The 24,494-nt window shown below is 44.0% G+C and overlaps 1 protein-coding gene and 1 pseudogene across 1 annotated transcript; one reads left to right on the top strand and one right to left on the bottom strand.

The window, feature by feature from the left end:
• Window positions 1-6,246: 6,246 nt before the first annotated feature.
• Slc35g1 (solute carrier family 35 member G1) lies at window positions 6,247-15,365 on the bottom strand. The gene is made up of 3 exons (XM_031390224.1): window positions 15,119-15,365; window positions 11,165-11,345; window positions 6,247-9,016 (listed from the first exon to the last, which is right to left on the bottom strand). The coding sequence occupies exons 1-3, from the start codon at window positions 15,294-15,296 to the stop codon at window positions 8,278-8,280; spliced, it is 1,098 nt and encodes a 365-aa protein (XP_031246084.1). The 5' UTR covers window positions 15,297-15,365; the 3' UTR covers window positions 6,247-8,277.
• Window positions 15,366-19,162: 3,797 nt separating this feature from the next.
• On the top strand, window positions 19,163-21,435 carry LOC116101452 (annotated as a pseudogene).
• The last annotated feature ends 3,059 nt before the right edge of the window (window positions 21,436-24,494 follow it).

Here is a 24,494-nt window from a genome sequence, read left to right as displayed (position 1 = left end):
CGGAAATCCGCCTGCCTCTGCCTCCCAAGTGCTGGGATTAAAGGCGTGCACCACCACCGCCCGGCTGAGAACACAGGCTTTTGAGAGGCCAAGACCCAGGCTCTTACCTGTGTTAAGTAGGTGTCCTTAGCCAAATATATAATGTCTCCAAGTTTCTAGTTCCTCAATAATAAAATGAAAATCAAAAACAAAGAAACAAACAACACCTCCAAACAACAAACAAAGAAGCTTATTAGGAACCAAGGATCCAGGACGTACAAGTCTATCAGTGCCACGCCCCCAGTAGGAATAGCTGGGTGTGTGCATCTCGTATTGATGATAGGGAGGAGCCTGCCATGGCCACTCTCCGTCCCCGCTCCCTAGGCTGACTGCTTCTCACTGTCACCCTGCATCCTTAACATGGATCTTAGTGCATCTGGGGAAGTGGTGGCTGAGTGCAGCTGGCCCAGAGTTTACACACAGCTCCATCCTTTCTTGCTTAAAAGCAGAAAGGAAGCCAGTGCACAAGCGGGTTCTCCAGAAGCATCCTGCTATATAGTCCGTGTGTGCTGAGTGTATAGCATGTCTGCTATATAGTCCGTGTGTGCTGAGCGTATAGCATGTCTGCTATATAGTCCGTGTGTGCTGAGTGTATAGCATGTATACATCCATGTCCCCTTATCCGCGTGCTTCACTTGAAGGCTTGGCTGTCATGGGGCTTCTTTACATTGGCTGCCTTTAAGGAACAAATATTGAGGAAATAAAATTAACATATACATGCTGGTGGTCATCCTGGTCTACTGCCTCACGTTTAGCTCTTCCTATATTAAGGATGGAAATGGAGGGACCCTGTGTTGGTTTGAATATGTTTGGCCCATGGGAAAGGTAGGATGGGTGGCCTTGTTGGAGGAAGTATGTCACTATGTGGATGGGCTTTGAGGACTCCTATGCTCAGGCTCCGCCCAGTGTGGAATGAGAGCCTCCTCTTGGCTGCCTGCAGAAGAGTCTCTCTCTGGCTGCCTTGGGATCAAGAAGTAGTACTCTTGTCTCCTCCAACTCCGCTTCTGCCTGCGTGCTTCCATGTTTCCTGCCATGATGATAATGGACTGAGCCTCTGAAACTCTAAGCCAGCTCCAATAAAATGTTTTCCTTTATAAGGCTTGCCTTGCTCGTGGCTTCTCTTCACAGCAAAGGAAACCCTGAGACAGATCCTCCAGTCTCAAAGAAATGGTCCTTAGACCACAGTGGCAGGCACCACAGTGACTCCCTAGACTTAATGTTATCCTGAAAGGAGGTGTCTAGGCTATTGGGGAGTGTGAGATTTCCGAGTGAGGCAGACCTAATGGCCCAGGCTTACCACTTAAGTGAAGGAACCAGAATTAACCATGTAAGTAGCACCTTCCAATTCCTTCGAACTTCAGCCTCCCAGTTGGCCTTTCTAGAATTGGCAAGGATTAAATGTCAAGGAGCTCCCTGGCCTGGGACTTGTTCAAAAGATGTGTCTCCTCCTCCAGGAGAGAGATGTTTTCTACGGGAAACCAAGCATCTGTGTGAGAGCCAAGCCATGCGTCCTGCCTGTGCACTGCTGGAGGAGCTGCTCCTATGAAAAATCTAAGACTTGCCGGGCGGTGGTGGTGCACACCTTTAATCCCAGCACTTGGGAGGCAGAGGCAGGCGGATTTCTGAGTTTGAGGCCAGTCTGGTCTACAGAGTGAGTTCCATGACAGCCAGGGCTACACAGAGAAAGCCTGTCTCGAAAAAAGAAAAAGAAAAAGAAAAAAGAGAAAAATCTAAGCCTCAGTTTTAGTCTTTTGTACTTTCTTCAGTCGTAGAGCCAACGGGATGAAGTCTGGTCTGCCGTCCGTGTGAGGCAGAGGAAGGAAAAGGCGTGAAGTCAAGATAGTGGGCAGAGAAATGCTCCCAAATTAAAGGAGGAAGTGCCACATAGCCCAAAAGCGTGTGTAGCTCTTTTTCTCTTCATTTTTAAATAAAATCATCTTTTAGTTTTTATTGCACCAATTTTGACATAGTTGAAAAGGCAAAGCATTCGGGGGATTCAGTGAAGCCTCCTTCCGCCCTGTCATCAGGTTCCTTGTCTCAGTGACAGCCAATGCTTACAGCTTCTGTGTGTGTCCCTCTGAAACGGCCCCTCCGTGTGCGTAAATGATCACACACTCTAATCTGAACCTCGTTTCCTTCTGTCGATTCGCCCTTTGGAGGCTCCGATAACCATGTCTGAAAGCTGCTTGCTTGGTCTTGATTTGTATCTAACTGTGAGCTAGCTGATTTTTTCTTATGTGCCATGCCGTATCTAACCTGTACTCCGCTGAAGCAGCTCAGGCTTGTTCTATGTCTTGCTATGGCAGATAAGGCCACAATGAATAATCTTGTTGTGTGGTTTTGCACATAAGCAGATACACTGTAGATAAATTCCCCAAATGGAATTTCTGGGGGTAGGGTTCAGCGTGCACATTTGTAAATTTGATGGGTACTCTCATATTGCCTCACAGCTGCACCTAGGCACACAGGGTGCAAAGTGTCTTTGGTTTCTAAACTGCACTTCTGAAAGAAACAAGGCACAAAGCACAGAGCCTCTGAAGATGCTGCGGTGTGACCCTGTGGCCATGCCAGCTGGACTTTTGTTGGCCCACCCCCTGTCTTTAGTTGGACAACTTGGAATACTTTGATAGACATTAAACTTGTTTAAATACACTGTTCTAAGAGGGAACATCTGTGAAAATATGTCAAGTTTAGACTCTGTTATTTCTCTGTGTTCCATACTTTTTCTCAAGAGTTCAAACTTGGTATCGTTTTTTGACAGCTGAAGATCAGACTGGGGGTCTAAATATCCTAGGCAAGCACTATCCACTGAGCTACCACCCCCGCTGCCCGCCCTAGCATGTCTTTAAATGCAGTGTTCTGACACTTCTGCCCTTGGGCTCCCTTACTCTCAAATATGATTAGTCAGCTCATGTTGCAGCAAATCTACTGTTTGTAAAATATAAGAATAACAGCAATAAATCAAATGGAATCTCTTTTCGAAAAACTACTGAAGATGCGGAAAGCTTCTGTGTGTAGGTTCCGGATTTAGTTGCCATATTTAAGAGTGAAACTGATAGTTAAAAAAATAACTGTAGGGATGAGAGATATGGCAGTGAGAAGAACCTACAGACCGTGCTCAAGGTCCTAGGATGACCCCCCCCCAGGATGGTAAACAAGCAAGCAAGCAAGCAAACAAACTGTTTTGTGTCAATATCAACATTTTATTAAAATATTTTCCACTCAGAAGGAATGGGAAGGGGGTGAAGGGGTAATGAGGGTCAACATGATCAAAATACACTATTTACAAATAGGAAACTGTCAAACACAAATATTCCTCCAAAAATGAAAGTGATACTGTTTTACATAAATATACAGGCTACAAATTTAGTTCCATAGGTGAGAGCTAGTATTACTCTTCTCTTCTGTATATCTCTTGGAAACATCACTTTATGTCAATAAAAAGCTAATGGCCTATAGCTGAGGCAGGAAATAGGAGGTGGGAGTTCTGATAGGGAGAGGGGAACTCTGGGATAGAGTTAGGAGGCAGAACAGATTCACCCAAACTCTGGGGAGACAGACACAAGATTTTGAAGAGAGGGGCTGGAGAGATGAGTCAGCAGTTAAGAGCACTGACTGTTCTTCCAGAGGTCCTGAGTTCAATTCCCAGCAACCACGTGGTGGCTCAAACCATCTCTAATAGGATCTGATGTGACTGAAGTCAGTGACAGTACATATAAAATAAATAATATACAAATAAATATTTTTAAGAAAAAAAAAGAAGTGGAGGTAACCAGCATTGTTCTCTTCAGATCCACCAGAAGAGGGCATCAGACCCCATTGCAAATGGTTGTGAGCCACCATGTGGTTGCTGGGAATTGAGCTGAGGACCTCTGGAAGAGCAATCAGTACGCTTTAACCACTGAGCCATCTCTCCAGCCCCTAATTTTTTTTAGTAATTTAAAACAACAATAATTTTTTATTCTCACAAATCTACAATTAGAGAACCCAGGAGTGAGCTAGGTTTGTGTCTTCTCTTCACAGCGTTATTTGGGGTAGCCTACCTGAGGACTGGAGGATCCATTCCCAACGTGCACACTCCCGTCTGGCAAGCCAGTGTGATCTGTCCGCTGGAGTGCAGAAGGGCCCGAAGGGTGAAGAATCCTCTTCATGTGGGTCTCTATATGTGGCCCCAGCTTCCTCTCAGCAGTGCAACTCCGTCCCCAGGGGGAGTGTCACATGAGAAAAATAGTTAGTGCTTTCTGAATTATACTTCATGCTTTGAACTTGACTTTAATATTAGCATGGTAATGCCCAGTGTGATTGTAAAGAACCCCGAACAACTAGATCTTCAGTTTCCATCTCTCTGGTATGTTTTGGCATATACAACTTGGGCTTTGAACGTGGTCAGACAAGCTCAGAATGGCTGGGTGCTTACGTCATCAGGAACAGGCCCCCAGATCACGTGTTCTCTCTAGCCCTGACTTTTCAGTCTCAGGCCGACCCTGGCTTAGCCCTTTGATTCTGTCCTGACCACATCAACACACTTTCTCCCATGTTTGCCTTCTCTCAAATGTACAGCTATATGTCCTCGACCTCAGCCTGGCAACTCGTCACAAATATGTTCCTGTGCTTTATGGCTACATTTCTTAGGCTATGAACAGTTACGAGTCATGAAAGGTTAGAAGAGCCAGGCAGGCTCTTCTGTGATGGTTTCTCCTGAACTCAGTGCATCTGCTCTTGTGGTCCAGGCTGCCATGTTACCTGTCCAGCCTTGAGGTCACATATAATTCCTCTCTACCTTCCTAATATGATCCCCACTCCCATTTTCTAGGTAAAAGCTAGTACCACATAGCATGAGCTCTCTTTTCCAAGGCCAATTTCAAATTTAGTTTTCAAATAAGCTATAGCTTAGGTGCATATTCCTTTGGATATCATAGGTAGTCACTAGTAAGGCACCCTGCAGAATTCTAGGTGAGTATGGTAGGTTTATTAGATTTGGGGGTAATGTCCAGGCATCACATGGCCAATCAATACCATAATAGACCAACTCTCATGCCAACCACAAGCACTTGCACATACCTGGAGGAAAGGATGGGGTTGTATGGGGGAAAAGTAGCTCTCTTGCCACTTATATGAGTTGTCATGTTTAGTGGATAGGCAAAGCTAGGAGAGTCATGTTTAGTTCAAAGGAAGCACATGGAAGGTTAGGCCTATTCTCCAAATCAAACATCTTCTTACAGGGGAAAAGCACTACCTGCCAACTGGGGAAAGTTACACCTGTGCGTTGAGATGTGCGTGTTAATAAGAGAAGCCTGAAGTCCATGCCACTCACTAATGAGAATAGTATTCTATTTAACAAATGAAAATGGCCTAGGTATATTGTTTGTCTCAATGCAAAGTGGCAAAAGCTACACCTATTTTCCACTACCTAACCGGGTACTAATGCCCTCCCCCAAAGGGATTAGTGAACTGGCACTAATCCCCTCCTCCAAAGGGATTAATGAGGGTGAGAAGCTGGTGGAAATGGAAGAATCAGAGATCACAGCTCGAAGCTCAGTCAACGGACTGAGCCCAGACCTCTGAGGACACATGGAAGACCATGAAGAAAGGAGGGAAATGAGGAAGGACTTCTCAGACAAAGTCCTTCATGGGAAGGCTGATCCCAGGACCACATTTGTGTTGGGATGTGGGAAACCACAGTGAAGAGGGAGTGGGGGGGGGCATATGGAAACAACGGTGTGAACCATTACTCTCCACTGTGGCCTCCTGAGAAGTGAAGTGACAGTGGCAGGGCTCCAGGAAGACACCTGACCTTGACAGCTGGGTCAAGGTCAAAAGCTTAGTTAGAGCACAGCTGTAAAACCTCAGGTATAATGACTCCAGGGGTAGCAGGGGACACTGTGAGGGTAGAATGAGTTCCTAGGACACTACAGTACCTAGCCAGAGACTCTCTAAGACTCTATAAAGATAGCATAGCTCTAAAGCTGCTCCAAGCTGGGGGGGGAGGGGGTCTAGAAAAGCGAAGGTCTCTTAACAGATTACTATCTTTACTTTGGAGGTATTATATTTGCTGTGTATGAGGAACAGGTAAAGTTTGAAAATTTAAGACCACAGCCTACCAAAAAGGCTAGAGGCCAGTCTCCTATAGAAAATGAGTTTTGAAGCACCCAGCCAAGAAGAGAAACGAGTCGTGAGACACTTTCTATAGTCATAAAAACCAACATCTTTCTTTTATGATTTTATTACTTACAAAATAAAAACACGTTAGGAAAAAAATTTCCCTTTGCAAGATATAGAAACTACAATCTTTGGAAAATACATAACCCCCCATAATTGTTACAATACATAGCCTTGTATACCACTTGAACATTGTTTAAAAATCATACCCTGTAAAGGTTGGTATAAGAAATATTGTCTTCAATGTCAGCCACATATTCTGACATTCAAGTACTTAAGACACAGTTGAAATACAATGTATTTCCAAAGGAGTTATCTTCCACTATCCCAGACATTCTTCTATTGTGCAAGTTTGGTGGTAGCTCCAGGAGTGGAACTAAATAAGGAGGCTGCTATGGAAACCAGCTAGTGCAGACCTTCCTCCTGTCATCCCCCAGGATGATCTCTAAGACCCCTCCGAGTTCGAGTTCTAAGAGTCTGTTGGCTCTATTTTCTAGGAAGCTGGTAGAATGGCACCATTGACAAATCTATGTGGGGTCAATGCAACAGAGGTGACTCAGCTAAGTAAATATGTAAGATGTCAGGTGGCAAATATGATTTAAAAAACCACCACACTAAAAGTTCCTCTTAGGAACTACTGGAGAAGATCCTTTTGGAGCTGAAGGTAAGACTCAGGAGACCAGACCCTTCCCTCAGAAGAGCTGTGAGGGGCGTGAGAGAGAATGGCTCTTCAACTCTGCAGCTGATAACAACAGTGTCTGACAAAGTGAGGGGTGGCAGCCACTTTGGTCTCACCACAAAGGCATCCAAAGCGCCAAAGCTTCATGGTCATATACTCCCAATCTACTAAGCTTTCCTCTTCCACAGAGGAGTACTGGCCTGCTGGTGCTCCACAGCTACAATCGACCATCTAAGTTCACACTACTACTGTGTGTCAAAGACTAGCTTGTATCTGTGTTCTTTTTATATATGCAAAAAACTGGGAAAACCAATCAACTGTGGATTAATAGGTCTTTACATTTCTCATATGCCACAAGCATTATAACATACCATTCCAAAATGGAAAAAGACTGTAAGTTTAAGAACGGACATGTACTATAAAGGTATAAATATTTGGTTTAATGTGAAGGGAGCTTGCAGGATGAACCTTCTAGAACTATTGGTTTTGTAAGTAAAAATGGTAGATTCTGGGCGATCTGATAATGGCCCAGCCTAGTACAATCCTGAGAAAGTTGTATTTGGCATCACACTATGAATTCAAAGAGAATTTGTAGAAAAGCCACCGCATCTGAAGTGAAATCACCTCAGGGCGGGAATGTATACACTGGTCACGCCAAGATTTTGCTCTCATGATTTTAAGATTGGAAATCTTGGAATGTCAAAAAAAAAGTGCAATTTCAAACAAAACAGGAGATAATTGAAATTAACAATGATAGTCAGAGTTGCTAATATTCTGAAAGAGAGAGCTGCTACCCACTGCAAGCTGAAGGCTCTGTTCAGAGGACATAAAAATTCCAGCATCAAAACGAAAAGGCACACATGAGTTAAAAGTGTAAGAATCATCTCTAAGATCCTTGAGAATAAGGCCAGTTCACTTATACTCCTACCAGAAAGTAGGCACCTGAACCAAGGTGCAGCTTTGGCATCCTAAGTTGGATTACACTGCCATCGATGGATTAGCACAGCACTAATTATAGCAGCATTGTCAACATTAAGCTTCTTATCTACACTGCTAAAATAGAGTATCTCCCATCTACATCCTGTGTCAAAAATAACTTTTAAAAATTGTACGCATAAAAATGTTTGAACTTCCTCAAATGAGCTCCCTTCTCATCAATGGCAACCCAACCAATGAACCAAAGCAAAAATAAAAGCTATCCAAAAACTGCTAGGCTAGCCTAGCTAGCCACTCTTAATTAAAAGCATACTACGTTTAAAAATGGTACTTTACAAAATGTATTAAATATAACCAATGAATAATACAGATTCTCCAGGTATGTGTGTAGGTACGTAAGATGTCTGAGCTGGGTAATGTCATACTTGAAAAAAAAATAAAAAACAGATTTCAGCAGTGATATTTCATTTGGAACCCTGCCGCCATCTTCGAATGGTTGCTCCAGTGGTGCTGACAACTACACAGAGAGCCCCACCCATCGTCCACCAAGTTGGTACATTATCAAAGAAAACAATCTGAAAGATGAAAGCAAAGACTATGTCCATTGTCTTCATTATCGCTACCAGTCCTGCCTTTTCTATTTGAACTGCTTTAGTGATAAATATCTGACCCCCCAAACCCACGAGTCCAATGAGTATGAGAAACAGCCTGTCCAGCCCACAGTAGGGCAGACTCCACTCTCCTATGGCAAAGAGGATGACGATGGTCTCGGGAAGGCCAAGTATGACATAATACCAAATGCTCAGAAAGTAGTCCACAGATTTCCCCATTTTCCTCAGAATGACCAGAGTCATCGCAGCTAGCACAGCGTGTCCAATCGCGGCCACTGTTCCCTTAACGTGCTCTGAATAGCTTTCTCTCATCCCTGAAGTGTCGGAACCAAATATAAATGGCGGCCTCACGATAAGTATCACTCCAGCGATCGCGAACAAGGTGAAGAAAGCATCCCAAAGGCTATACTTCTCCTTGAGAAATATCCAAGCAAATATGGACGTAAACACTGGACAGCTAAACGCAATGACTGTGGCATCTGCGAGGGACGTTGTCTGGAAAGCATAGTACATAAGGATCATGGCACAGGAACCAAAGATCCCTCTGAGGAAGAGGAAAAGTCGCTGACCTTTGGGACCTATGAACCCCGTTCTGCAAATTTAAATGAAAAAAAAAAATGCATTTTAAATGAATTTGGCATTGCTTTTAAATCAAAATGTTTAATCAGACATTATTCCAAAAGTACATTATATTAAAAATAAGGGAAGAGTAATCCCTCTAGCACTGAGTAGTATGAACCCTTTAAAAATATTTCTTCTACGTGTCGGTACTGATGTTTCAAAGTGTTCATAGCAGGAGCAAGAAGAACACAGAACCTCATAAACGGCATGATAAAAAGTCAGTAAATAGAGATACATATTTTCCCTATGTATATTCTTTCAAAACATAATGGGAAGACAAAAAAAGACTAGAAGAGACATTATATCCTAGTAGGTAGAGAATCACATCATTTCCTTCAAATTTTCTATGATGAAAACACATCATTTTATAAAAAACATAATCTCAAGATTTTATGTCTCTACACAAGGAAACTTAACCCTGGCTAATGTATATTCAATAGTATCAATCGCTCTATAAAAGTTGAACTAGTGTTAAAATGAGGCAGAAAGAAAAGGCAGTGCTGTATTTTTTCCAATCACTCACTCACAGAACCTACTTTGATAGCTCCTAGCTACATACAACTCACTGACTCATGCTAGGACTCACTTCATCCAGGTACACATGGACTCTGGGTATCTGGAGTCAAATCTGTGGCCCGTAGGAATATTGAAAAACTATGGATCTCCCATGACAGTGAACACAACATCAAAACAGATTTGAGACAAAGACTTTCAAAATAGTTTCTGGCTTTCTGAACATTCTTATTGAAAAATGGGGGCTATGGTTGCTAACCTCAGTGCTGCTACCTCCCTTAGGAACTGGAGCTATCTCACCATCTCCCAAAGCACTCTGGCTTGTACATTACATTTATTTGCATGGGAAATTCTGGTAATAGGAATCCTTGCAGATTGTCACTTTCTAACCAATTTCTTTCTTCCTTTCTTTTGTTTTTTGTTTTTTCAGGACAGAGTCTCTCTGTGTAGCCCTGGAACTCACTCTGTAGACCAGGCTGGCCTCGAACTCTGAAATCCACCTGCCTCTGTCTCCCCAAGTGCTGGGATTAAAGGTATGCGCCCGGCTGTAGTGCCACCGCCTGGCCGTAACCAATTTCTTGAGATATAGACTGACACTATTCCAGATGAATCTGTGTCACGGCAGATTTATAAGGAGGCTCTGGGGGCAGGCAGTGGCAACTTCTGATTTGAGATTTAAGCATCTTCAACTCAAAAACAAAGGGCCAGATAGCCAGTCAGGGCCCAACTAGTTTCCTCCCAGAACATAAAAATATATGTGTAAGTTACAAGGGTGTGGATTTCAGCCTTACTGAGAGATGATAGATTCCACAGAAAGGGGATCACATATGGAGGGGGAATAGAGAGGGGATAGTAAAAATGGTATCTACATGTTGAAGTCTATAGAAAGTACTCTAACCAAGAGTAACTCTTATCTGACCCTGGCAACCTGCTGGAGGGCACAGTCCAGAAAGTGCCACTCCCTCCACATTATAGGGGAAGAACCTAAATACCACGGTAGTCAAAGACCTTGTTCAAGGTCCTACCTGCCACCCTCTGTGGAAGAGCTCAGCTTTACCAGTACGATCTGGCAGGGAAGCAGTCTGCCCCACTTACAGAAACCTTTGACAGAGGGCTTTACTTAACTTGCTTTGTTTATTTATTTATTTATTTATTTATTTATTTATTTATTTTTGGTATTTTCAAGACAGGGTTTCTCTGTATAGCTCTGGCTATCCTGGAACTCAACTCTGTAGACCAGGCTGGCCTTGAACTCAGAAATCCACCTGCCTCTGCCTCCCAAGTGCTGGGATTAAAGGCGTGAGCCACCACAGCCCGGCTCTTTGTTTACTTTTTATCTTCAAAGTAACAGTTATGCCAGAGTGAAGGAAGGAGGGTGGTGAACAACTGCAAATCACCCTTCTCTCTTTTGAGGGACAATGTGGTGTGGTGTGTGCTTACGGTAGACCTTTCTGGGAGCAGACCCTGAGAATCCATCATTAATTGGGGTGATGGGGAACAGACTGGTCAATCTCTGATAAACCAGTTACTAGGGAGAAAATGGGAAGGCAGTTGAAAAGATTCGCACACTTATTAATCTTCTCTATTCACTCTACAAAGTACTTACTTTCTGTATATTAAGCAAGGAATGATAACTAGCATTTGGACCACGCATCGAAACGCACTGATCTCTACAGCGTGGACGCCTTGCACTTTTTTAACAAATAAAGAGGCCACTGAGAAAAGGAAGGCAGACAACACTGTGTAAAACAAGCCAAGTCCGGGGCAGGGCGCTTTCTTCTTGGCTTCTGAAAAAGATTAAATTCTGGTTAGTCCTTGTTCCAAGCATGTATCTCACCACTTTCACTTAGAAATTAAGAAAGAGGCACGGTATCAACAGCGAGACAAAAGACTGGCAAGCGAGACCTTTTGAAGCATTCCTGTGGCCTTGTATCACTTTCCCTATCCACTATGAAGGATTATGATCCATTATCCATAGATGTGGGTAACAATTTAAAATAGCATGTAAAAACTGTTGCTTCTCCCAATTTAAAAAAAAAAAAAAAAGGATTCCTTTTGGCTGACTAAAAATCATCCCCTGCTTTACAAGTCAGAAAAAAAAAATCTTGCTAAGATGGTGAGAGAAATCTTACATCTCAGCCATAGAACCTTTCATCCTCTCACTGGTGAACTTCAGCAAGTCTCCTTGCTAGAAATCAATTGTAACTGTGTTATCTGGTCATTTGTTAATTATATGACTTCTCCTATAAGCCTATGAGCTTCTCTAGGGCTGGGACTTCAGCTTGTTTATGCCTGGAACACACACAACCTGAATAACTACCTAGTGAGGGGAAGAATTTGAGCTCTCCATAGGAAGGCATGGGGTCTAACATTACTGGCAAGAACATAATCTTGAAAGGCTTCCCTGTTGTGTAACAGTGAGGTGCTTTGCTAATTTAGCCCGGTCTTAACTTCTTACTTCCCACCTTAATCTGAACCAGGAAGTGTGTGCTTTCTCCAGGTCTTCAAATACTTAACCCCTTACTGACTACTTAAGAATAAGCTACATGCTCAATGCACATACACACACCCCTCCTTCCTTATGAACACAGAAGGGAAGAGAAAACAAAAGGAATAAAACTGGCTCGTGTCGATGAAGAGTTTATTGGAGACACAAACCTGTGGATGCTGCAATCTGCTTTGAACAACTTGAACACTCTCAGAATGTACAAAGTGTTACTCAGCTATGGGACAGTATTGCATAATTATGTTCTCTTTTTTTTAAATGCCCTTCTCTGATAAATGATACACAAGGTAATAACATATTTCAACATCCTCACGGCAGATACCTTTGGCCACGAGTGACTGCAAATCATGACCAAAGTATGACAGCCTTCCTAGGAACACCACAGGGTCTGACCTTTGTATCAGCCATACTATGTGAATTAGACACCTTCCTGTTCTGGGTCTACACCTAGAGAGACCACCCTGAGACAGTCATTCTATAAGAGGTGTCAGAGCCCCCTGCCCCATGCCACCTTGTACCATGTGCCCCAACACTGTGGGAACGAACTATAAAGAGCCACTGTGGCACCAGGAGGAGACCAGAGATTGCCAAGTGAAGCACCACAAAACACATGTCTTGGCTGTGGTCAGCCTTAGAGTTGGGCTTCTGAAATTACAAAATTTAGATCCAAATAAAACAAGTTTTCTCAAAAGAAACCTCCACCCTCAGACAGAACAGAATGAGGAGTCCTAGGACAGAAAACATCTTCCTGGTTTATTAATTCAAGGATCTCCTCCAATGTAAACCCATTGCCTTTTCTTTAAGAATTATAACAGTGGGCTGGAGAAATGGCTCAGCGGTTAAGAGCACTGACTGCTCTTCTGGTCTTGAGTTCAAATCCCAGCAACCACATGATGGCTCACAACCATCTATAAAATGACCAGTGTGTCTGATAACAGCTACAATGTACTCATGTAAAATAAATAAATAATAAAAAATGTTTAAAAAAAAACAAAAAAAGAATTATAACAGTATAATATTTAACTTCAAAAAATGGGTCTTTTGCTTTAAAATATTTTCTATGTATGTGGATATATGTATATATGTACACTTATTCATTTATTTATTTACATATTTAGAGTCAGGATCTCCCTACGTAGCCCTGGCTGTTCTAGATCAGGCTGGCCTCCAACTCAGAGTTCCACCTCCCCTCTCCAAAGATTTGCACTACCATGCCCAAATCAAAAACCTACAGATAGTTTAGGTTCCTGTTTTCTGATTAAGGACAGGCAGGTAACAGAAGGTTGAATCGAAATGGACTGTTAGTGAAGGCACGTTCAGGCAACCTCCGTTTCTTATTACATGATCATTTCAATTCCCTCTGAAAATGATGACCAGCAAAGCAGCCTAGAGGCTTTTTCTGTCATATACCACCTTAACATCCACTGAAAGTGTATCTAATCACTCTAAACAAGTCGAGAGTTTAATGATTCAAATTAAGTGGTCACCAGACAACTTCCAGAAGAGAGTAAAAACCCTTTTGATTTGGCTTCCCCACAACTCCAGTAACTCGGACCTGGCTGGGAATTAGAATCGCTGGGGTAACTTAGGTTTGGAACTTTGTAGACGCTGGCTGGAGGTAAATGCACGATAGGAAAATGGGAGACACAGGGCAAAGACAACTCCCTCCCTTTAGTACAAGCTCTACACTGTCCGGAAGACAGCAAACAGGAATCAGCACACCTCTACACTGGATAGGGTTATCCAGTTCCAACCTAAGCTTGAAGGTGAGTTTTGTTAAGAAACCACTAAGATCAAGAGTCTCAAAGCCAGGCATGATGTTGGATGCCGTTAATCCCAGCACTCAAGCAGGCTTAGGCAGGACAGTAGAGTGTGACCCAGCCTAGATTACATACAGAGTCTAAAATGAGTCTGTCAGAAGTCCAGGGCCAACTTTTGGCTTACAGTGGTTTGTGATTTGTTTTCAAAATAACTGTTAGAAACTTGTCATGAAATTGAAAGGCAAGATTCTTGGGCATTCACGATGTTTTGACATTTTGCCATGTGCTGCCTGAATAAGTATACAGACTCACTCATGCCCAAATGGAAACTAAAGAGTTTGCAAGGACCGGTTTCACATTAGGCCAGAATGACATTCACTCACTAGACAGAAACTGTCCTTTTCAGGAGCTGGTGGGTTAGTCAGCCTAGCATGGGGTAACCCTGTTCTGGAGGCAGATCCATGCAAACAAAATCAGAAACCGGATCTTTCCTCTTTGCGTTCAGGACAGAAATGTAGCAATACTCATCTCCCTGGGACTTTTCTCTCTAAACTCAGAAATACACAACTAAGACGTTAGAAACCTGGGTGGGACAAGAGGCACAGAAGCCACAGGGTTTATTTTGGGGAAGGGACCCAAGAGATTAGATTGAGAAAGGTAGTTCTAAAAGATCTGCATGGGCTTCTTACTGGAAAGCTATTCAGTGGAAAGGGCCCTAGGCGGAGTCTCTGGCAAAAGCAGAGAGCCTTACCTAGCACTGTCTGGACCTGTCCTACCCAGACTTTGCTTGGCAGATGGAGGTCGGGATGAGACCCAACCCCGAACCCTCATCTTTCACGACTTCTCTTTACCTCTTTGTCAGAGGAATTTGAACGAAAGTTAAGGGTTCATCACCGAGGCTTCTCACAAGGTGTACCTCGTTTTAAGCTAGTAGCTAAAAAGTCCTCCTATCCCCAAAAGCTTGAGGGGCCAGTGGTCCACTTAAGTCTCCTCTCTGAGATGCTGAGATTCCGTGACAAACACTTTCAGAACTCGAGCCTTTCCAACTTGGTTAGGGAGATCGGTTTACACTCGCGATGTGGGTTCCAAGTCGGCTTTCTGCCACCCGCTGCCTGGCCCCTCTCGGTGACCTTTCACCTCTGATTGCCACTGGACCGCGAGGTCGTGCTCCTACCCCAACCCCTCCCCGGTCACCAATCTGGGGTGGCGAACACTCAGAAACTTTCTGGGTCTCAGCTCAGGCGGGTGCGGCGAGGACGAGACCGACCCCGCCCGCACTCACCCGGCTCCTTACCCGAGCCGCACACCCAGGCTCCTCCACACGGCCAGCACCTGCCTCGGCCGGGGGCGCCCTCCGCCTCGACGTCCACGTGTTCCTCGCCGGGGGACGCCGGGTCCGCGAACTGCAGCTCGGGCTCCTGCAGCTCCACCTCCTCGGCTGCAAGCTCGGCCGCGCTCTCCGGGGGCTCCATCCCACAGCCCGCGCTCTCCCCGCAGCCGCGCGCCTTCTGGCGCCCGCAGCTGCCGCCGGGCCGCTCGGCTCTTCCGGCCCCCGGCGAGCCGGTGCGTGTGCGCGTGCGCGTGCGCCCGCTCCGGGCTCCGCGCGCTTGTCCTCCGCTGCCCTCCCGCCCCGGGGAGCCCGCCGCCTGCGCTCGTGCACCCGGGCTGCGGTGGCTACGGCTGGCGCGGTAACGGTTCCCCCCACCCCTGTGCAGTCGGGGCTAGGCTGCACACTGGTCCTCCTCTGTCTTCCCACAGACAGGGAGGGACGCTTGGTTCTCAGCCCTGGCGCCTCGGGTCTCGGGCCTTCTGCTGCTTTAGAAAGACTGTGTGTCTGAACTGGGCGTGGTGGCCCACGCCCTTACTTCCAGCACTTAGGGACAGAGGCAAGTGGATCTGTGAGTTCAAAGCCAGCTAAGGCTGCATAGTAAGACGCCCTCTCTAAATAAATACATGAATTAAATTAAATTAAAAGGGACTGGGTGTCTGGGTGACTGCGTTGCACCTCTGTGATGCCCCCAGGACTTCTAAGCATTATGTTAGTTTTTAAACACACCCACCTGACCAAGAATTTAAGGTAGAAACATGAAGATTGAAACATAAGATTGAAAAGGAGCTCTCTTTTAAAATGCAGAGTAGCCGGGCGTTGGTGGTGCATGCCTTTAATGCCAGCACTTGAGGAGGCAGAGGCAGGCAGATTTCTGAGTTCGAGGCCAGCCTGGTCTACAGAGTGAGTTCCAGGACAGCCAGGGCTAAACAGAGAAACCCTGTCTTGAAAAAACAAAACCAAAAACAAAACAACAACAACAAACACACACACACACACACAAACCAACCAACTCCCTCCCCCCCCCAAAAAAAAATGCAGGGCAGCTGGGTTGGTGGAAGATTGAGACAGGCGGATCTTTGTGATTTCAAGGCAAGCCTGGTCTAGAGAGGGAATTCCAGGAAAGCCAGGGCAGCACAGAGAAACACTGTCTCCAAAAAACCAAAACCAACCAACCAAACCAAAATTGCAGGGCAAAGGGGGCTGTCTCAGCAAACTGAGACATGTAGCTGCCCCAGTTCTGTTATAGGTTAGGTTCCTGATGGCAAAGAAAGAGACCACTACCCACTACTCCAACTGAAGGGCCTAGGCAGAGTAAATTTTACTTTTGATGAGGGTGTACCCGGAAGATGGAACACGTAGAGACAGAAAATGCATATATTTTTCATTCCACCTCAGACAGGACTGCGTCTTTTTTCCCCATTGGCTGGGGTCGGACCTCACAGTCTTTTTTTTTTTTTAAGAGTTAATTAATTAATTATATGTAAGTACATTGTAGCTGTCTTCAGACTCACCAGAAGAGGACGTCAGATCCCATTACCGATGGTTGTGAGCCACCATGTAGTTGCTGGGATTTGAACTCAGGACCTTCAGAAGAGCAGTCGGTGCTCTTAACCGTTGAGCCGTCCTCTAGCCCTGGACTTCACAGTCTTATTTTAAAGCCAGTCTTTTAAGAACTAGCCTTCAGGAAATGAAAGAAAAAGGGGAAAGCAGACGCAGATCTTTGGTCGTGCAATGCCTGGATTTTGTGTAAACAAACATTTTAATGGGTGGTGGGAAGGATGAAAACATTTGCATAAAGACTTTACAAAGTGGGTGAGATAAAAGGATGATGATTCCTTCTCCTAAACACATTTCTTAAGTATTTTATAGAAAAGACTCATAGTTAATATTTCTTAGAAATCCCTCCTTTTAAAAAAAAAATACACTTTTTCAAACTCATTGCAGTGTTGGCTTTTGCAGATCGGTGGTGGCACATGCCTTTAATCCCAGCACTTGGGAGGCAGAGGCAGGTGGATCTCTGAGTCTAAGCCATCCTGGTCTACATAGTGAGTTCCAGGACAGCCAGAGCTACACAGAGAAACCCCGTCTCAAAACAAACAAACAAACAAACAAACAATGCCTGCTCTTTTCCTCTCCTATCTTGGAGTAAGAAATATCAATAGTGAGACTAGTTCTCTGGAACAAAAATTAATGATCCCATATATTTCATTAGCATGATTTAAGGTGGGCCTGCTTACAATGGCTGGCTCCTTGGCCGGGAGATTGGCAGGGCCCCACTGGAATGTTATGTCTACACCCAGGCCAGAGATTCTGTTCTCTTGACCAGGGGTTTCCCCTTAGAGGCCTTCATTGCTCTTTTCTATCACTAAAGAGGTAGCCCTAGATCACCTAAAACCCAGATCAAAGATCACATTAGAATAACCTCCAACTATGGAGGTTATTAAACTCCCTGCAGATACTTTAGTATCAAGGCATTAAAATAATTAAAAAATAAACTTTGATTAGACATTCATTTTAGCTGGTCCTTATAATTGCTGATCATTGCCATTAGGAACTTTAATACCATATACACCATCTCTAAGTCTCATCCTTCCTGTACCTTAAGTGACTCACTCAAATCTCCATAACTGCCAAGTGATTTCCGGCCTTCTTTCCCATTATGGAAACAGCCAACCATCCTAACCCTCATATGCAATAAATCCCTTTTTATGAAAACAGTTTCCATGTATATGTGCTTCTAACATGTTACTCTATTTACTGATTTTCTTTCTCAATACCTCGAGACATATTGACACTAACAAATGAATTTCCTAATGCGAGAATTTTCTTCCTGAAAGGGGAGGGGTAATGTCTCTCCTTTTATCATAAGCTCACAAGGACAAACTAAAGTTCAATTTCATCAAACTTCGCCCTAGAGAATCAATGAGTTTATTGGGCTTATTCTGCATGAGTCGAGGTTACTGACAGGGGTGTTGGATGCCACGGACTGGGGTTTCTTGCGAAGTCCCTTGTCCCGCGGGACGATAGGTTCTGGCCAGGTGTGCACGGGATTCGGCTTTGTCAAACAGACACTACACAAAGAAGTGTTCTACCTGAATGTATTTCTTAAAAATGACATGAGGCTTTTACAATCATTGCAAAAGAGAGAAATGAAAAATCTGGCAGCTCAGTAGTTGAGTACATCTGAGGCCACCTAAAACACACTAGGTCTAAAACAGCAGCCATCTCCTCTGGACTGGTGCAGCACCCCCGGGCTCTGAGTACGCTCGGGCTGCATGGACCGGGCAGGAGGGTAGAGGCTCGAATCTCGAATCTTCAATGTTGAATGTTCGAATCTTGAATGTTCAATCTCTTGAATCTCGACTGGTGCTGCACCCCCCGGGCCCAAGCTCTCTGGGCCTGGGGGGCTATGGACTGCATGAATCTAAGCCCTAGTCCACCTAAGTTCTGGTTCTAGTCTGAGTGCGAGCGAGTCCGAATGTTGAATGCAGACTGCTGAACCTAGAATGCTCAATGCTCTCTCTCACACACACACACTCAAATTAAGGTCCCGCCCATCCTAGGTAAAACGCCCACTATGCTAATCTTTTGGGGAAGTAGAGACAGTCTGTTGCTAATTCCTAGGAAGTAGAGACAGTCTCTTGCTAATTCCTAGGAGTGGTTCAGCTGTAGTACATGACAGAGAATGAGGATTTTACTTGACCTTGTCCTGGGATAAATCTCTCATTCTGTGAGCTTCAGTGCCCTACCCATCACGTTGGAGGCAATTAGTTTGGATGGCTTAACATTCCAAGCCAGGGTTTAACTAGGACCTTGGAACATTGGTGAAGGTCAGGGAGCAATGTCCGAATTTTCTTTTTCTAGCTGTTAAGACATGATATCTTGGTGAGCTCCTAGCACACAAGTACGAGGACATATCTGGGCTACCTCTGAGTTTGGGGTGCCAGGCGACAATGCGGAGGCAGAAGACTGACTTTCCTTGAAGTTTACGCCTCAAATACCGCCGTCATGCAAAGTGTGCGTGGCAGTTGGGCACTGAAAAGCAGCCATATTGGGCAGTCTTTACCCAGTATGCTTTAACAGGTTGCCGTAGCTGCATAAATGGAGACCCCTGCTCCCAGTCTTTCCCAGCGTGTGTACTCGAGCTCCTTCCCAATACCATGAGGCCACAAGTAATTAGGGCAGAATTGCATATAACTGGCCGGGAGAGGGGCTGGGTACTCAGGTGAGGACCATTGCCTCTCCTTACACATCCATCCCTCTATGAAGGAACAGCAGTAGTCAGCAAGCCCAGATGTGGTCATCATTTGTAAGCAGGCACAGCTGATCTTAAGAAGCAGATAGCAGTTGTCTGTCTTCGGGCAATACATCCTGTATGAAAGAAAGCTGTGCACATAGGATAATGCAACAACTTAATATGATATTGCCTGGGTACATACTGTTAAACCATGAGGTGAGGCTTTGGATGTTTCCAGGTAAGCCTTCTAGAAAACACAAGACAGTCTTCATAGAGTGCCTGAAGTCACAATCTCAACTGAACTTTTTGAATAATTATGTGTCACAGACACAAAGAAGCAGTAAATACATACATAGTAAAACATTATCCAACAGATGTTTACAACATCCAATAACAGGTCACCAATAAATCCCTGTTAAAACTACAATGTTAGAGTTACTGTTGGATAGACAGAGGGTCCTCTCTATCCTCTCCATGAATGAGCATCACAGTCATTTTTATTACAGATATTTTTATATCATGAGATAATAATAGTCTATACAAAACCATTGTTTCTTTATGAAACTGAACCCATTGGTTTACATCAGACAAGAGACTCCTGTTGAGTCCAGTGACAACTGGCTGAAAACATCTGTCTTCTTTTCTTTTTCTTTTTTTATTTTTTGGAGACAGGGTTTCTCTGTATAGCCCTGGCTGTTCTGGAACTCACTCTGTAAACCAGGCTGGCCTCCACTCAGAAATCTGCCTGCCTCTGCCTCCCAAGTGCTAGGATTAAAGAAATGAGCCACCACTGCCCAGCTCAATGTCTGTTTTCCTTATGACCTGAATAAATTTGTCCAGATGAGTCTTATCATCTGCTGGGTCATGCTTTTGGAATAGGAATTAACAAGAGACAGAAAAAGAAATATATAGTTATAGTTAGATATAGATAGTATAGGTAAAAATATAGATACTGGATCCTATACCAACAGAACATTTGCTCAAAGGGTCACCCTATGTCTTAGTCAGGGTTTGTATTCCTGCACAAAACATCATGACCAAGAAGCAAGTTGGAGAGAAAAGGGTTTATTCAGCTTATACTTTCACATTGCTGCTCATCACCAAAGGAAGTCAGGGCAGAACTCACACAGGGCAGGAACTTGGAGGCAGGAAGTGAGGCAGAGGTCATGGAGGGATGCTGCTTACTGGATTGCTTCCCCCGGCTTGCCCAGCCTGCTTTCTTATAGAATCCAAGACTACCAGCCCAGAGATGGCACTACTCACAATGGGCTGCCCCCCACCCCCTTGGTCAGTAATTGAGAAAATGCCTTCCAGCTGGATCTTATGGAGGCATTTCCTCAAGAGAGGCTTCTTTCTCTATGATAACTCCAGCTTGTGTCAAGTTGACACACAAAACCAGCAAGTACACCCTCTCGCAATCTCCCAACCACCACCCATGGAAGAGGAAGGAACAGAATCTAATCAGGAGATTGCTAACCCAGAGCACTATATTAACCATCCTCTGTAGCACAGGTGGGCACGCTGTTCTTTGTCTAAATGATAAAAGTAAAACCTAACAAACCTTTGACTGATCTGTAATTTTGATACAGTGGAAGACTTTGGGGCTCGATACAACCACATCTAGTTGCCTAATCATTTAATGCCTGGCGGTGACTACTACTTAACTTATTTTAAGCATGATACTGGGTTATGTGAGAAGATGAGAAAAACAAATGGAGAAGGCAATGGCTAATTACATTGAATAGCAGAGATGGTGTGACCTCAATCGCTTCTGGCTAGGGACATTTGTGTGCCTTATTGGGGAATCTTTTGATGGCAACAGTGATGACGTATGCAATGCCGTCCATGGTCAATGTTAGAGCTAAGATGGTAAGATAGCAGTGTGGACTCCTGAGCATTAACACGGGGAAGCAGTCATGCACATATGGAGGGTGTACAGGAAAGACTAGGACTCTCTCCAAAGAGCTGGATGATCGGCTATCAGTCCACTGCAGACTCACCTCTAAAAATAGGTTCGTTGTGTAATAAGCCATCTTCTTTTTGAGTGTTCTTGCAGGAGATGCATCAAGCACTCCTTGAGATTGGGGTCTAAACCAAAGCCTCATTGAAGCAGAGTGGACTGCACTGACGTTGATCCCATCTAAACGTTGCTAAGACGTAAGGGAAGTCTCATTCGCTTATGCTTTGTACTTCTGCATTCGTTCCGTTTTTATATTTTAATTTGTTTTGCTAGAGTCCACTATTTCAATCAATGCATTCTGATACACTTCATCCTCTGAACCTGCAGATGTGTTCCTGCCCTGCTCTGTAACAGCTCGTTAGAATTACAATGACACACACATTTGTCTTTCCGCGGTATTCGACAACAACTTGCATTTCTATTACGTTAGCAGGAAACGATCGGTTGATGCTCCACTCCACGCTGGAGTGGATTTTGCAGGTGGGAGAGTAGGGTGAGTTCACTTGTCTAGCCATTTTCCCTTCTTTTCACAACATTCCCTTGCTGGCCTCATGGTTTTACTAGATTTGACTTTGCATCCCTAAGTGATTTTTGATTTCAGTTTCTTGTTTATTTTGCTTTTGTTTTTTCCTTCGGGAACATTGGTGAAGGATCCAGGAGAATGACAGAAAGGTGCATAAACATTAAACTTGTGCATTCCTTGGTACTTTTTTTAAGGACATAGATAATGTATCTACCTCACTGAAGTCAATGATCTGTCTGTCTGTGTGACTTCCTAAACCTGTCTGTGAGCAATAAAATGGAACACTGTCATTACACTCCTTTTTTTATTTTATTTTTTTGTTTGTTTGTTTTGTTTTGTCTTTTCGAGACAGGATTTCTCTGTGTAGCCTTAGCTGTCCTGGAACTTATTCTGTAGACCAGGCTGGCCTCGCAGAAATCTGACTGCCTCTGCCTCCCAAGTGCTGGGATTAAAGGTGTGCGCCACCATCGCCAGGCAAGTCATTACACTCCTAACTGTCTTGCCTTTGTATCTTTGTGCTGGACTTTAACACTCTGTATTGGTAAAGCTGTTTGGCTTTCACTACAAAAGGCTCAAGTAGGAAATGAGTCCCACTCATACTAAAGAAGTGTACAAAACGGTAAATAAAACATGTACAGTAAATTGTCTTTTATTTTTTCACTTCTGGAGAAGGTTTCTTATGGCAAGGCAATCTCTTGTGTCTTCTTGTAGTGTCTTCCCCATGCACATCCCAAGTTGGGAACACTAGTTTATGGTTATATTATTTATCATAACTTTATTAAATTGCATAAATAATGTCATATATAATTAAACTGATGTAGCTTATCCTTTTTTTTAAAGATTTATTTATTTATTATATGTAAGTACACTGTAGCTGTCTTCAGACACTCCAGAAGAGGGCGTCAGATCCCATTATGGACAGTTGTGAGCCACCATGTGGTTGCTGGATTTGAAATCAGGACCTTCGGAAGAGCTGTCAGTGCTCTTAATCCCTGAGCCACCTCTCCAGCCTGTAGCTTATCCTTTTAAATGAAGTACTGTTTCCCAGTCTTAGATTAAACAATAAATGTTGAATATGTTAAAAGTTCATGAGAATTAGGATTTGGATGGATCACGATTTAATAGGAATAGTAACTATAAATTGACTGATAAGTTTGAGATGTTTTTACATAAGCATCTGAATGATAATGTAAGAAAAGTATGGGTGATAGGGGGCAAACGTGTTAGGAATGTTAATCTCTGCTGAAAAACAGAATAAACAGGTTTTAAGAGCTACTTAGCCTTTCTTACTCGCTTTGTATCTTGGTGGTTGCTCTTGGTTGGGGGCTGGGGGGACAGTCATCCTACACTTAAGCCAGGAAGATGGTGGCCACAAAGAAGATGGAGAAAGTCTCTGGAGTCGATCAACCCTAGGCTCCATCTTGGTATAAGAAGTGGAAAGTATGTACTGGGATACAAATAGATACTGAAATTGGTTATCCTTGCCAACAGCTGCCAGCTTTGCGGAAATCTGAAGTAAAATACTACACCATGTTGGTTAAAACCGGTGTCCATTATTGGAGGTAAAAATATTGAGTTGGTCACAGTGTGAGGAAAACACTGCAGAGTATGCACATTGGCTCTCATTGACCCAGTCGATTCTGATGTTACTAGAAATAGGCTGGAACACAGACTTGGGGGGAAAAGAAAGCTTTCCTTTAATAAACCTTTGCCAGCGCTCACTCATTAAGGAAAAAAAAGCTAATTATTACTTACTGTATGGTTATCTATCCACACACAATTGTTCATTCAAATCCCCTGAAATGAGGTGTGGCTATCAGAAAACAAAAGGCAGGCTGGACCATGGGTAGCAGAGTGGAAATCACTAGTTGAGAGGGAAAATACTGTCTTTAAGCAGCTACTATGAATTCATCCCTTTCACACTCATAAGCTTGATAAAGATCTTTATACAATAAGCATGGAGTTAACATTTTTGGGTTTGCTGCCGTAGAAAGCTGCAAGAAGGGATGTTGAGGGCGGCTGATCAAAGCGAGGCCTCCTGCTCTTTCAGGAAGAAGATGGAACCCCTGCATCCGGAGGGGTTGGGGTGCAGGATTCAGCACAGAGAAGCAAGGCTCTTCAGACCAAGTCTACAGTTACCATAGGATCCAGTGATTTCACTCAGCACGAACTTTAGCAGGTGTTTGTATTCATGGAGCCACTCCGCAGAGCTTAGAGGTGAACGCAACCTAAGAGTCCGAATATCCGGTTATGACGTCAGCATGAAGAAGCTTTCTCCGAGCATCCAGAGAGGCAAGTGCAGTTCCGTGTTGCATTCCGGGATCTTGATGTAGCAAAGCTAAAAGGAATCTTGCAGTGTAGAGGTGGAGATGGTGATTGGGAAGTGAGAAGCGGAAGAAAAAAAAGCTTGGTGCTTTGGGAAAGGACTCTGCTCACCACATTTACAATAGCATCCTTGAAAAGAGACAATTGTAAGAGAAGAAAATGGGTACCACACTGGTACTGACTGGAGTGGCTAAGGGCTGTTGAGATGATTTCAGGCTTACTGTTTGTTCTCTGTAACTGTCTTCCTCTTCACTGTTGACCTTGCTATGTGAATAGTATCAATCATATCCATTCA

Source organism: Mastomys coucha, unplaced genomic scaffold, assembly GCF_008632895.1.
Source record: "Mastomys coucha isolate ucsf_1 unplaced genomic scaffold, UCSF_Mcou_1 pScaffold21, whole genome shotgun sequence".
Classification (NCBI taxonomy): domain Eukaryota; kingdom Metazoa; phylum Chordata; class Mammalia; order Rodentia; family Muridae; genus Mastomys; species Mastomys coucha.
This window is presented reverse-complemented; position numbering and strand designations above follow the sequence as displayed.